Source organism: Electrona antarctica, assembly GCF_951216825.1.
Source record: "Electrona antarctica genome assembly, chromosome: 1".
In the NCBI taxonomy this organism is placed as follows: domain Eukaryota; kingdom Metazoa; phylum Chordata; class Actinopteri; order Myctophiformes; family Myctophidae; genus Electrona; species Electrona antarctica.
Genome location: NC_136806.1, coordinates 33910591 through 33924366, shown reverse-complemented (window position 1 = coordinate 33924366; position 13776 = coordinate 33910591). Strand labels below are relative to the sequence as shown.

The 13776-nt window shown below is 40.7% G+C and overlaps 1 protein-coding gene across 3 annotated transcripts; it reads left to right on the top strand.

The window, feature by feature from the left end:
• Positions 1–4132: 4132 nt before the first annotated feature.
• On the top strand, positions 4133–10372 carry eif4ebp3l (eukaryotic translation initiation factor 4E binding protein 3, like). 3 transcript variants are annotated; one of them, XM_079497836.1, is made up of 4 exons: positions 4133–4151; positions 4673–4841; positions 7224–7400; positions 9786–10372. In XM_079497836.1, exons 2-4 carry the CDS (start codon positions 4712–4714, stop codon positions 9812–9814), a joined length of 336 nt encoding a protein of 111 aa, XP_079353962.1. In that variant the 5' UTR covers positions 4133–4151; positions 4673–4711; the 3' UTR covers positions 9815–10372. The 3 variants fall into 3 exon arrangements, with proteins under 3 accessions (XP_079353962.1, XP_079353961.1, XP_079353960.1); XM_079497835.1 differs by lacking the exon at positions 4133–4151 and adding an exon at positions 4261–4461; XM_079497834.1 differs by lacking the exon at positions 4133–4151 and having other exon boundaries at positions 4262–4841.
• The last annotated feature ends 3404 nt before the right edge of the window (positions 10373–13776 follow it).

Sequence of the window (13776 nt, the reverse complement as noted above, 5' to 3'; positions counted from 1 at the left end):
TGTCCAAACTTCTGGGGACACAGAACTGAGACACACTGGAAGGTAAAACATTCAACACTAAAGTCTATATAGAAGTCTCTATTTGTACGTCTCTAAATGTTTAATGAATTGAACATGGTGGACCCTATTGTAAACAAGTGTAATGCTTAATTGGGTCGTCCACTCACAGTTAACAGCCTTTGTATTGAGTTTGTGCTTGAAATGTACTGTAATTCTGCAAACTGTTAATAAATATTTCAATCAATCAATCAAAACTATTAAAACAGACATTTGTGCGCAAGGGCTGCTATCTTTTGTTGTTTTTCTTCTCTCGAGAGGCAAACATGCTGCTGCACTTCATTCTGTAGGATAAATGCAGACATTGGCGAAAGATAAGGCCACGGGTGTATTTCTTCACCTGCTTCACAATCAGCAGCAGAAGTTGTGGCAGTGACTTCTGTATCCGATGACTGCGAGGACGAATCCATGGTCACGTCGGAATCCACTGTGTCAGTGTTGTTGTGTTCGTCCATTGCAAACACAAGCAGCCAGGCAGCGAGTGGAAGGAGAGTAACAAAGTAAAAGTAAAAGTACAGACAAATAAAAATAGGCCTACTCAATAAAAGTACAAATTCTCAAAACGTTTACTTAAGTACAGTAACGAAGTAATTGTACTTCGTTATTTTCCACCACTGCCTATATACCACTAAAATGTGGAACGCCCTACCACCAGCCGTTAAGAAATGTGAATCCCTAGCCTCCTTCAAAGCGGCTATCAAAGAGCACTTACGGGCGGCTGCAATTCAAAACTGGCCCCTGTAAAAAAGTTAAATCCCCTCTATTTTTCTATACTACGGTATACACTTTCTTCCTTTTTTTTGCATAGATGTGTATATATTTGTATGCCTTTAAATGTTTTAAATGGTCCCTGATGTAAACAAGTCTTAATGCTTTTTCTGGTTTTATCCTCTTAGAAGTTCTTTGTATTGACCTGTACCTTCCTTGAACTGTACCCATTCTGCAATCTGTTAATAACATTTTCAATTAATCAATCAATCAATCAATCAATCAATCAATCAATCAATCAATCCCTACTGTATATCAATCAATCACCAGGCATATATTCCGTCATCCCTGTCCGGCTGTCCCCTCAGCCAAATTGCAAATCCAATCTTCGGCCAAACATTGCACATCTACAACTCACAACGTGTCGCAAGCTAAATATAGAAAACATGTCTAAATCAGGGGCTTTCAACTGGTGGTCTGTGAAGCTATTGCTTGTGATCCCTGAATATATTCCTCTTTCTTCTTTCTTTAATTTTGGAGAAACAAACAAACAACGTACGTAACAGTTGTCATTTGTGTTACATTAATATAGTGGAATTAAAGGCATTGTTATCATTATCAAAAGTAGGCTACTAAAACAGTTACAAAGTTACAGACTCCGTCAGGTATGAAACATAATCCCTTGATCTGGATGAGTTGCCGGGCACAATTCCCAAAGCTTACGCCTTACAGTAAAAGCAAAATGGGTCAGAATTCCTTTAGAAAAGCGAGTTAGAATCTCCACCCAGCACAACACTATAGGCTCCAGGTTGATTCTTGTTCAGGGTGGTGGTGCCTGGTTCACAATCAGTTGTGCTATAGTGTTTTCTGCAGAAAATGGCTTTGACTTATTGCATTTGCACATAATACATTTATATGCCTTATCTCTTATTATATAATTTTCTATTGCCATTATGTTGTTGCTGATGTGGATGCGTCTTCTTTATCTTATCTTAGTTTTCACTACTGTCATTGTGAGGCTACCTCACATAGACCTACTCACATTTCGTTTATTTTACTGTAAGTGCAGTGTTGATTTTGACAGCTAATTTAGATTTTAGTTTAGTCATATTCTTTTGAAGAAAATTCCATTTAGTTTTAGTCACATTTTAGTCACCTGAAATGTTTTAGTGTTCTGATTTTAGTCAACTAATTAAATATACAGTTGATTTAGTCGGCTGTATATGTATTTTGGCAGGCCTTGATGTCGTTGTAATGGCAGATTTTACACTTTGGTTGCATGCTGAAAATAGCAGATCTACAAGCTTACAACATGTCGCAGCGTGACACATTGTGAGCTTGTAGATCTGCTATTTTCAGAATGCAACCTAGCATGAAACTGAATCTCTTATCCACTAGTCCCTCCCTAACATTTTTGTCTAGTTGTAGACGAAATTGTCAATATATTTAGTCATGGTTTTTGTCATCAAAGATTCGTTTCTTATTTTGTTTTTATTTTGTTGTCATCAGTGAAAAAGGGTTATCGACGAACACTTTTCGTCTTAGTTTTAGCTTTTAGCTCAGGACCCAACAGAGAAACTAGACGTTTGCCCTGGACTGGACACAAACTAGTGAAAAAGCAGATCTACAAGCTCACAACACGTCGCTTCACACTTCTTAAACCTTTTTTTATTGTATTTATTTATTTGTTTAAACTTTTTAAATTCTTTTGAAATAATATATATTTTAAATGGAAGAAATGTAAAAAGATATTTACTCTGATAAAATACGTTTTGTCAGGAATACCTTTGTTATCAATAGTTAGGCTAATATTTTCATGCAGTGTTTCACAACTCACTTAGGCCTACATAACAAATATAATTATCTTAGTGTTCACACTTGTGTGCACTTGTGTAATGTTGTGTCTCCCTCTGTTATTGTTTAAGTGCATTAAAGAAGGAATTTAAATATTGCACTAATAAAAGCTATACAATATATCAAAATAAATAAATAGCAACTAAATAGTTAAAGTTTACAAGAATGATTTTTCATTTTGCATTAGTGTCACTGTTGTCACAATATTTTTAATTTGCTTCAAATTATCTCTGAAGGTAGATAATACTTATTGCTAGGGCCTTTATCTTTTGGTAGACTTTTGGAATGGAGGTCAAAATAACAACTACTACAATTGGCTAAAATACTGTACTGCCTGTACATTTGGGCTTAAAAAGCTTAGCAAGCATTTTTTTTTCATCCATTCATTAAAATTAAAAGCATAATATTTGTTCTGTAAAAATCCTTTTGAGCACCTTCTCCTTATAATATAAAAATAAATGAATAGGCCTACTATGGAGTCGATAGAAGATGGGATCAATGGGAAGGTCATGACGTTCCCTAGTGGTAGTTTTGTGCTTCTGCAACGTGTTGGCGTTATTATATGGTTGGCGAAGGGGGGGGGGGGGGGGGGGGTTGTTGTTGTGGGGGGCATTATCAGTGAACTGCCATTAGAGGGCAGCATGGCCACATTATGGGCCACATACAATCTCCAATCTCATTCCATTTTAGGTAGGCATGATTTGCTAAACCAGAGTAGCACTAAAACATGCAATGATTCTAGCCATGGATGGATCAAAACAATTACAGAAGTAAATATCGAGTGACTGACTTTTGTTTTCATAAGAGAACGTGATTGCCTGTCTTGATCCAAGGCTAGAATGATGTTGAACTTGATTGATTGACTGAATACTTTATTAACAGTTTCAGAAGAAAAAAAAGGCACAGGGGGATTTAAAACCCAAGAAAGCACATGGCATGTGTTTGTTTCCAAACACATGCCATATCGAGAACGAATTGAATATGATGGAAACTTTCCATTGGGGTCCTTCATATTCAATTCGTTCTCGTGTCAGCTGTTTGTTTGTTTGTTGATTGATTCAAGTACAACTCAATACACAAAACTGTTAACTGAGTGGACGACACCATAAAGCATTACACTTGTTTACAATAGGGCCCACCATTTTGAAATCATCAAACATTTAGAGACGTACGAATATACACTATATAGTCAAAACAGGAAATAATATAGAGGAGGTAAAAAGGGAAAAGAAACATACAGTGAGGGCCGGGAAAAGGGTTGGGTGGGGGATTCAGATTTTACGGGGGGTAGTTTTGAATTGCAGCCGTCCGTAGGTGTCCTTTGAGAGCAGTTTTGAAGGAGTCAAGGGATTCGCATGTCTTAATGACTGTTGGTCTTTTCTAAGGCTCTGGGTAGGGCGTTCCACATTTTGGTGGCATAGGAGCGAAATTAATTTAGTCCCTTGTTTGTGCCGAATCTGGGTTGCACATGGTTTGTTGAACTCCCTCTGGTGTTGTGGGTGTGGACTTCGTGTATTTAGACCGGTACATGGGTAGGTATCTTGGTGCTGTTGTTATCTGCTGTATTGTTTTTCAATTTTCATGATCTAACGTAAAGCTCCTCCCTCGCGGATAATCCAGGACAAAACGAGCTCACCAGACCAGATGACAAGACAACCACCAACAACCACGTGCTCCGTGTCTCTGGCACAAAAACAGAGCAGTATCAGCTCAGCTCAGCTGCGTCCTTGCTTGGGTTGAAATAGTCGCACATGGTCGCTGTTCTTCACTAGTTTTCGCTGCAAAGGAAAGAAAGGACTCGAACTCTAAAAAACACAAACGCCGAATCACGGTCTTTAATTCGTACGCGTTTTCCTCATTTGAATAACTTTTTGAAAGGCAATTGCAACAACAAGACAACAGTTTGTTATTTGTTTGCCTCTGCGCGTTGCATAAGCTTGCATTGCGATACATCTGCGTGTCTTTGCTCTTTTGGTACACTGGTAGTACTAGTGTACTACTTCGTTTGACGGCAGGCAGAGAGACTAATCAGTATCGCTTCTTCTCCGTGCAGAAACTTTTTCTTTCGGACGCTAAACTTTGAACCGTCATCATGTCGACCACCAAGCAGGTGAAAAGCTGCCCCATTCCCACCAGGATCCTCACCCTGAAAGACTGGTCCCAACTGCCCGACTGTTACAGCCAGACACCCGGGGGGACTCTGTTCTCTACAACGCCTGGAGGTGAGAATATTGTGTTGTGTAAACAGTTTTTTGGGGGGAGTTTGTTTCCTAAAACAAAAAAGTTCTACTTGCTTGCATACAATAAGCGTGTGCACGGTGTGCTCTGCTGTCTGCATTAGGTGTAAGCGGCAGCACAACACAGATATTGCCCATAATATGAATTGGACTCAACCCTTTTAATTTTAGGGACTCATATTTTGGTAATGCATTAGTCCATGGTCCCCAATTTGATAAGATGTATATCTCTTATTAAGAACATTATTATAGTTAGACCAGACATGCTGACATTTAGTCCTATTTGAACTGTCATTTGGTCCATTACCATATATACTGTAGCTAGGTATATTGAGATAACAGTGCTACTCGGATCAAAAATAGTTATTCTACTGTACGTTATCTAGTTGTATTAACTTGTACACTAATAAAGATTAACTACCCTGGCCTGACCACAACATTGACCTGTTATAACATTGTCCCAGTTAGATCTGACCGGGCCACCATACAATGCCACTTGACAAGCATTGCAGACAAATACAGACTGCTCTGATGATTGTCCCCCTTTGTCCACTGTGGTACCATTTGGTGACATGTTGCAAATGGGTGTTGGACTGCAAGTCTCGAACAAAATGCTCTTGTATGTGTTGAACTTGTAGCGTATTGTCGGTGCGAAGTGGATGCACAGACATTTTGATGGTGGTTGGTTGTTGTTAAACTCCTCGAGCTGATGCAATTCATGTACAGTATGGCTGGGCCCACGCAGCAACGGCAAGTACACTACACACTGCAAGAAAAACAACAAGGTTGACGTCAAGTGCCAACAAGATCTCTCCAACCCGTGACCTCTGAACGGGAGGGGCATGAGGTTTCACCAGATATCGCAGGCCAGCGATTGGCTTTTCTAGAGGCGGAGAGAGAGGTGGAGGGAGGCTGTCCTTACCCCTTCAGTCCTGGTGCGTTTTCTGGAACTCGGAGAACATTCTGTACTTGTTGTCAGGAGAGAAGTATTGAAATAAAACGTATACACTGCAAATTGTGCAAGACAGAAATGTATAGGCCTAAGTAAAGTTCCTCATTTAACCTGGGTCAGGCCCTTGGTGTAAACACTCTGAGAGACTAAATCATGAGGGTCTGGGGCTCTAATGCCAACAAAATTAGGGTCCTTCCTTACTTGGTATGAAAATGGCTGTGAGAGCCACTGCTGTAGGCTGCATACAAAAAGCTGAGTGAACTCAGAGAGTGGTAGTCTACTAACGTTGGACCATGTGCTTCCAGCGTGCACTCTGCAGAGACTGAATATATTATACAATGATCGCTTTTGCATAACTGTCTACTTGTCTAGCACTAGCATTGGTGGTGCTGCCTGCTACTAGCTTACATTCCAGCCCATTTGTCTCCCCCCTTGTCCAGCAGGGCCAATTCAGCAGTCAGTTATTACATAACATGTTTTTCCAGGTGTTTGGTGGATAGGCTGATACTGTGTACTGAGAGAAGTTCAAACTCCACTACAGAATAAGAATAGCGGGTAATAAACACAGAACTTAACTAACTTCACCCTGTCACGAAACACAATTCATGACATTGGTCTTGTGCCAGACAGGAGACACGGGGCCGGGGGTCTTCATGGTTTTAAATAATCTAGGCAAATTGTGGGACACTAAGGAGAAACATTAAGAAAAGCTGCTTGTGTGTGGGGGACCCGGGGAGGGAGCTTGACCAAAGCTTTAACCCCAGTGCTGGACGAAGCTACACACATGGCATTGAACTTGTGGTCTCATGGGCCAGGGGGGAGAATGTGTTTATGTGCTTTGATTTCCCAGAACTGACTGTGCAGAGACAGCCTTCACTCCTCCTGTTCTCCTCTCCCCTCTGTTCTGTTCTGAGAACAGGGTGTGTTTGTTTGGTATGTGTCCAGCCAGCAGCTCTCTTGTTGACCACAAGCATGAGCCAATGTGCCACATGCACACGCGTACAGAACTCCACCACGGCCTCTTATCCGCTTTGCCATGTCGGAAGTAAACACCACGGCCGCCCACATGGCTTATAACGAGCTCAGAAGCCAGACTGTCTCTTTGAATCTAATCCTATTAAAAGTGCAACCTTGGGTATTTTGTCTTTCATGTGTCGTCCTGAGTCTTGAGTTCACAAATGTAGGTGTTTTGTCCCACTCTGTTTTTCTTTAAAGAAAGTATGCTCTCACTGTATATTGCAGGTTCAACGTTTCAGTCACGGCTGGAACTTCAGGAATAAGTCAATAAGATATTCCTGTCTGAAGATCCAGATGTGATCCTGATGTTGAACTTGCAGCAGTACGATGGAAGAATATTAGCAATGTGCACACTATTTGCTTTTTGTTGACCTTGTCCCCCTTCGTCTTGCACACAGGAACCCGCATCATCTATGACAGGAAATTTCTTTTGGATTGTCGGAATTCACCCATCGCCCGAACTCCTCCGTGCTGTCTGCCTCAGATCCCAGGAGTAACGATTCCTGCCACGCACCCAATGGGGAAACTGCAAGACCTCAAAGAGGAGATTGAGGAAGAGGAGAAGAATCTTCCAGGTAAGACGTGTGCACCTACTCGCTTTCTCGCATACTAGGAACCAAGGTTATAAATTATAGTTAACCAAAACTAAGCTTAAAACTAGGTAAAGAAAATAAAACTTGGAACTACGATGCAGATAAAGAAAATGTCTTAACTCTTTGTTAGTATGGTCAAATTTGTCAATCCAAGCATACAAAGGCATTGGTGCATATGCTTATTGAGTGGGTTGTCACTGTGACGGTGAGTCAATTGCCTTAAAAAAACGCTGTTTTATATTGTAATATATACATATTCTGATTTAGTTAAATCTTACCCATTGCAAATACTCCCCATATTATCAAAAATATATGCAATAAACTCAAACTAATAAACAATAATAACCCCACACACTGAAGCTAAACGGAATTGAACAAAAACAAAATACTAAAATAAATGAGAATGCAAAACTCTATAATGTGCTGACTGAGCAGTTGCCGTGTGATGTAGGTAAAGTGTGTGCGTGTGCGTGCAAATAGTAAAATGCAGAGTGGTGCGCAAATAGTAAAATGCAGAGTGGTGCATGTTGGAGAGACGTTGAAGCAGGTATAAACAGGAATTGACTGATTGTGCAACACACATCCTTGTTTTCATGAAATCTAAATCTATTGTCACAGAAGTTTTGCTTCCCCCTGTCCGATTTATGACAATAATGGCCAATATGAAGCATTTCTTCCTCATGCGTATGAAGACCGTGTCTTTGTCCTGGTTATGTGAATTTATTTATTTCCTGGAAATAAAAACGTCTGGGTTTCCAGGAATTGGGTTTCCTGGAATTGACACGATTGACATTCTTTCTTGTTCTCAACATCATGACATCCGTACTGCTGTACTTGCACGAATGTTACACATGTACTAAAAGATTAAATATAGCCAGCATGCGTTTCTACAGGCCCTAGCATGTGTTTCTGCAGGCACTAGCAATGCCATGACTGCTGCCTGGTGGGGAGTGGGCTTAGGAAGGAAAACTACTGGAGTTTGCCTTTATTAACCCCATAGCCCTCTACCCTATTTTGTATTTCATTGTATGACCGTGTCGCATCAAAGAAAAACTGAAAAAGCTACACTCACAACTTGTTGCATTGCATTTGTAGATCTGCTCTTCTATTTTGTGACTCCCAAATAGAGCTGCTGTTATAATGGTTAGGATTATATTAGGTGAACCTTTATTGATCCCCATGGGGGACACCCAGGCTTCATTATCACAGCAAACACGTTTGAATAATATTATGACCCTTGAATATGTGACTATCTAATAGTATCTCTATACATGATGCAACAGTGTTTATTGAACTTTTATCCATTTCGTCTCAAGGGTTAGGAAAGATAACGAGGTTGGTCACTCGCTACGGGAAAAAAAATCATCAACCAGTTTAAAGCTCATAGATGCATACGGTAGTTGACCTATCCCTTAGACAAATATAACAAATTAAAATGAATAATTGTATATAAAAGAAGGTTAATAACTTATTATTGATGAACAATAAAGCAAGTGTAGTTCACAAACGGTGTGTCAGCAGGCCTGACCAAGGCAGAGTCTACTCTGATGGCACTCAGTAGGAATGACCTGTATGCAGGAGGGATTAGGAATGACCCCCTTCCGCTCTAGCCGTTGCCCCCCTTATTTTGTCTGGTAAACAACACAATGCAAGTATTTGGCTTTGGATTATGGAGCTGAGTTCTTTAGGTCTAGTGGTGTTGTGTTTTCATCTGTTCTGGCCATGTCCAACAAGGCCTCCCCCCCCCCCCCCCCCCAGTGAGTTCCTCTTCCTGCTCCCATCTGGTCCCTCTCGGGCAGTGACGATGTACTCCCAGACATTTCTGACCGGAGAAATATGCGGCCGTGTGCGGCTGCTAGAGGCGGGATCAACGCGATACTGATGACTTATTGAAGCACTGCCACAGTGCAAATGTAAACACAACCTAACAAGACTACAACTCAAAATTATTATGTAGATTTCATTTGTGTCCAGCTGCTTCCGGTTTATCGTTTCTGCTTGAGAAAGCCCAGATCTGGCAGAGTCGGGTTACATTCTTGCACCCAAAAGTTGAATATTCTTCAAATTAAGTTCAGTGCAGAATAGACGCTCGGCATCTCCCCACACTGCTGCTGTTAAGAGCATAGCGCAAATGCATGGCGCTCCCATTGAATACAATTCAAAACATACAGGGAAAAACAAAACGCTTTGGTGGACACAGCCCCTTACTGTCTGGACACACACACACACACACACACACACACACACACACACACACACACACTCATCCGTTAACAGGGTGTGGTAGAACATGGTGTACTGCCAAAATTACAGACTAATTGTTAATTATCTCCCCCTTTATCTCCCTGTCTTTTTCTCTCTTAACAGAGGACGACCAGTTTGCGATGGACATGTGAGCTACAGTTTTGCCTCCTGTGGAGAGTTTCCTTCCAATGCCTCTGTGGTCTGTAGCGACCATCAAGCGTTGCATTAATAAGCTTTTTTCAGCTTCCTTTTTGTTTTGTAAAAACCCTTTTTGAGGAACCAAAAAGAAGAAAAAAACAAAAACTGTAGGGTGTCATTAACCCTAAAACAAAAAAAAAGGCACAAGAATGTTGTTTAAAAAAATCGAGGATCGGCTACATGCTCTTTTCTGAGCGGTTGCAGGAAGGAATCGATCTTTTCTTTTTACTATGGTTTCTTTTTCATTTGTAAATAATGATAAATGGTACTATGTATACATTTTTTTTTAAGCTAAGGAATGTAAGAGGATTACATTAAGACGTGGGGGGTAATACTGTCGGCACCATTTTTGTTTTGGTCACAAATACAGTGGATTAATTCTCCTTGATGGGTGTCTGAGGCTCTCAAGCTTTAAGCATTAAAGAGGGCAGGGCTTAACTGAAAATCTGCACCTTGTTTTTTATATTGGGAAAATCTAATGGGAATAAGTTCAAATAAACTCTAAAAATGAACCATTGTGTTACTCCTGTTTTCATTTGTAATATTTCTTGTAACACTTTTTGAGTGGTGCAAACCACTCCAACAACCAGCATTGTCTGTATGTTTGTTTACCTGTGTCCGTGCACGGGTGAGCATGGTTACCATGGTCACTGACATTACGTCAGACCACAGCTGATCAGGCTATATAAGACCTTGCACCACTCAGTTCACACGGGTGTGATTTGTATTATTACTTATTAGCTCTGACAGACTCCCTGGCCCAGGTCACTGTGTCCATCTCTACCCTGTACATCAGTATATATATAGGTACAGAATGTTGTGTAATAACTGTACATGTAATTTGTCAGTGTTTGTACTTGGATGTATTGTTTTGACAAGCGTCTGCAAAGGAAAAAGTTTGACAGGACCTTGTTGCTGGGGAAACAATGGTAACACACAGCAAAGGACCCCACCACCACACACACATACACAACTTAAAGAATGCATAGAAAAAGAACAGTGAATATTAGCCTATTAATTGCTGAAAGACCATAGAACATTTTGAAACCAGAGAAGCTACACAATCTACATTCAGTCGAGAAAGTGTTCATAGTTTATCTACAAATACGGATGATGATGATTAATGAGGACCGGATAACCCATTAGCCAACATTATGTCATAAAACCAGACTTCACACCCACATCGTAAACGCTGAAGAAGGTATGTGCCCTTCTGTTACTTAAAGTGGTTATAAAGAAGTTATTTAGGTATGAAAAGGCTCCTGTTAGTCCCAAACCATAACCTCAGTCATAACCGGCCACGCCTCAGTCTTAACCCGCCACGTAGTTCAAACCATGAGATTAGATATGGGGAAGCATACAAGAAAATGTGTGCAGCATTGAAAGTACCCAAAAGCATGCTCAACAAACTCCAATAATCAAGTGGAAGAGCTGTGGAACCATCACGAGTCACTTCCTATGCTGCCCAGCCAGTAATGGGCATTAAGGGCCTTGGTCAGAGTCAGACAGTTGAACAAGAACCCAATGGTCACTGGATAAGATCCAGACATCCTTTCTGGAGATGGGAGAACCTTACAGGTCAATCATCAGGGTAGAGTGGCCAGACAAGCCTAATTAAAAAAAAAAGAAGGCACATGACAGCCCGTGGGGAGTTTGCCAAACGGCACCTGAATGACTGACCATGAGAATCAAAATTCTATGGTCTGATATTCATTTTGATAGTCAAGTGGTGGGGCAGCATCATGCTATGGGGATGTTGTCTGTAACGGACACGGACTCGATATAGAGCGAACAATTGATGCAGAACAATATGAGATTCGGCTGGGGTGAATTTAAACAAGAAACACTCGTGTGATTGAAGGTCCAGATTCTGAGCCTGAATAGAACCCAATAATAGAGCATCTATGAATACATCTGAAAATGGTTGTGCACAGATGCACAAGAAGAATAGTAGAAACGCCATAAAGGTGTACCAAGCTTTTAAGTCTGATCATAAAAGAAGACGCTGCTGTAGGTCTGCCACCGTTTTTGACATGTCATTGTGGATTATAGTTTGTATACATTGATTAAAAAAAAAAGGTTGAATCTGAAACAATGTGGAAAACCTGAAGGGTCTCCAAACATTCTAGACTATAATGTGTATGTAATGGCACAAGTACCTTGATATTTATTTATGGCCTCTATTGTGCATAGTTTTATATATTTTTGTAATATATAATATCATTCGTAGTACGGAGCCCCTGAATGGCCATGCATTCAAAATATATTGTATCTTGTCGGTACAAGATAATATCTCGTCCGGACAAGATATTATCTCGTCCGGACAAGATATTATCTCGTCCGGACAAGATATTATCTCGTCCGGACAAGATATTATCTCGTCCGGACAAGATCTTGTCCGGACAAGATAATTATTATCTCGTCCGGACAAGATATTATCTTGTATATTATCTTGTCTGGACAAGATAATATCTTGTCCGGACGAGATAATATCTTGTCCGGACGAGATAATATCTTGTCCGGACGAGATAAAATATATTTTGAATGCATGGCCATTCAGGGGCTCCGTACTACGCTACTAATATGCAACTATATTTTAATGTATTATTCAGAGCAGTGCACCAACCACAGCCATTCTGAAATGAATTATTAAAGGAGGGTATGGATTATGTGTAAATTCTAAGAGTTTTAGGCTTAAACATTTTAAAAGGAAGGCTTGTTGTGATGGATTCAGCCAACATGTCTAGGTCTAACGCTGTGCACACAGATAAGCTGTTCCTTGTGGATCGAATGCAGGATGTGGGTCACAGGGTCAGTGTTCTAAACTGTTCTACTCCCATGAGCTTGCTGACTTGACGAGCCGGTTTACAAAGCAACAATATGCCAAATGTATGCTCTGTCACACGTTGGCCTTATGCGCCGAAAACAGCAGACCTACTAGCTCCTCTTGTGACAAGTATGAATTGGGCTCAGCCTTTAAAATGATGATCTGTTGAGGAAAATTGTGGTAGAATATGATATTGGTTGTTTACATATCTGACTAACTACCTAAAAATGTGAACGACAGCACAGCCGTGCACAATACTAGAGGGAACGAACGATCTGGTACCACGCACCTATAGAACAAACGGTAAATTCTCCTTCTACAGCACTGCCACCAAAGTGTGGAATTCCCTGACACAATCCCTTAAAAAATCTGGATTTCTGGCTTCCTTCAAAACAGGAGGCCTGAAAATCCATCTTTCAGATGCCCAGGGGGAGGTAAATTAATATCTCCCATAGAAAGGTGACGGCATTCACTGCCTACATGTTGGTCTCTCTCCCCCTTTCCTTTCTCTTTTTCTACTCTGTAGGGCCTACATATATAGTGTTTTATATTTGTTGAAGAAATTGGATTTTGGTGTTATTTGTTTATGCTATGTTGATGAATTTCAATACATAGGACCACAATGGTAACAAATGCCCAGGACTTTCTGTGGTATCATGTTAGCCCAAATGTATGACTGTACCTTGTGCGGTTTGCATTTCTGTGACTGTCTAATTAATAAAGTATTCATTCAATCAATCAACATCTAACCTTCACTTATAGTAATTGTCTCCACCAGGCCGAAGGCATGGGGAGAGAGTATGTTTTGCACTCCGTCCGTCCGTGTGTGTGTGTGTGTCCGTCCGTCCGTCCGTCCGTCTGTGAACAGCTAATCTCCGGCACCGTTAACCCAGTTGATGCCAAATTTTGCACACACACTCACTGGATGCCAACGATGAACCTCTGCCCAGAAATTTCCAGAACAGCCTGTTATAGCACCACCAGGAGGCCGCTTTGTGCAAAACAAGTTTTTGGACAGTACACCTACAGATTTTGTCCAAACATCACACAAATTGGTACACAGTCTCTCTAGAGCCATTCAACAAAACG

What these genes read in the sequence shown, in the direction of transcription:
- eif4ebp3l (XM_079497836.1), top strand. Translation starts at nt 4,712, where the DNA reads ATGTCGACCACCAAGCAGGTGAAAAGCTGCCCCATTCCCACCAGGATC. An exon ending in GTTCTCTACAACGCCTGGAG is followed by an intron (nt 4,842 to 7,223) that starts GTGAGAATATTG and finishes TCTTGCACACAG; the next exon opens with GAACCCGCATCATCTATGAC. An exon ending in AGAGGAGAAGAATCTTCCAG is followed by an intron (nt 7,401 to 9,785) that starts GTAAGACGTGTG and finishes CTCTCTTAACAG; the next exon opens with AGGACGACCAGTTTGCGATG.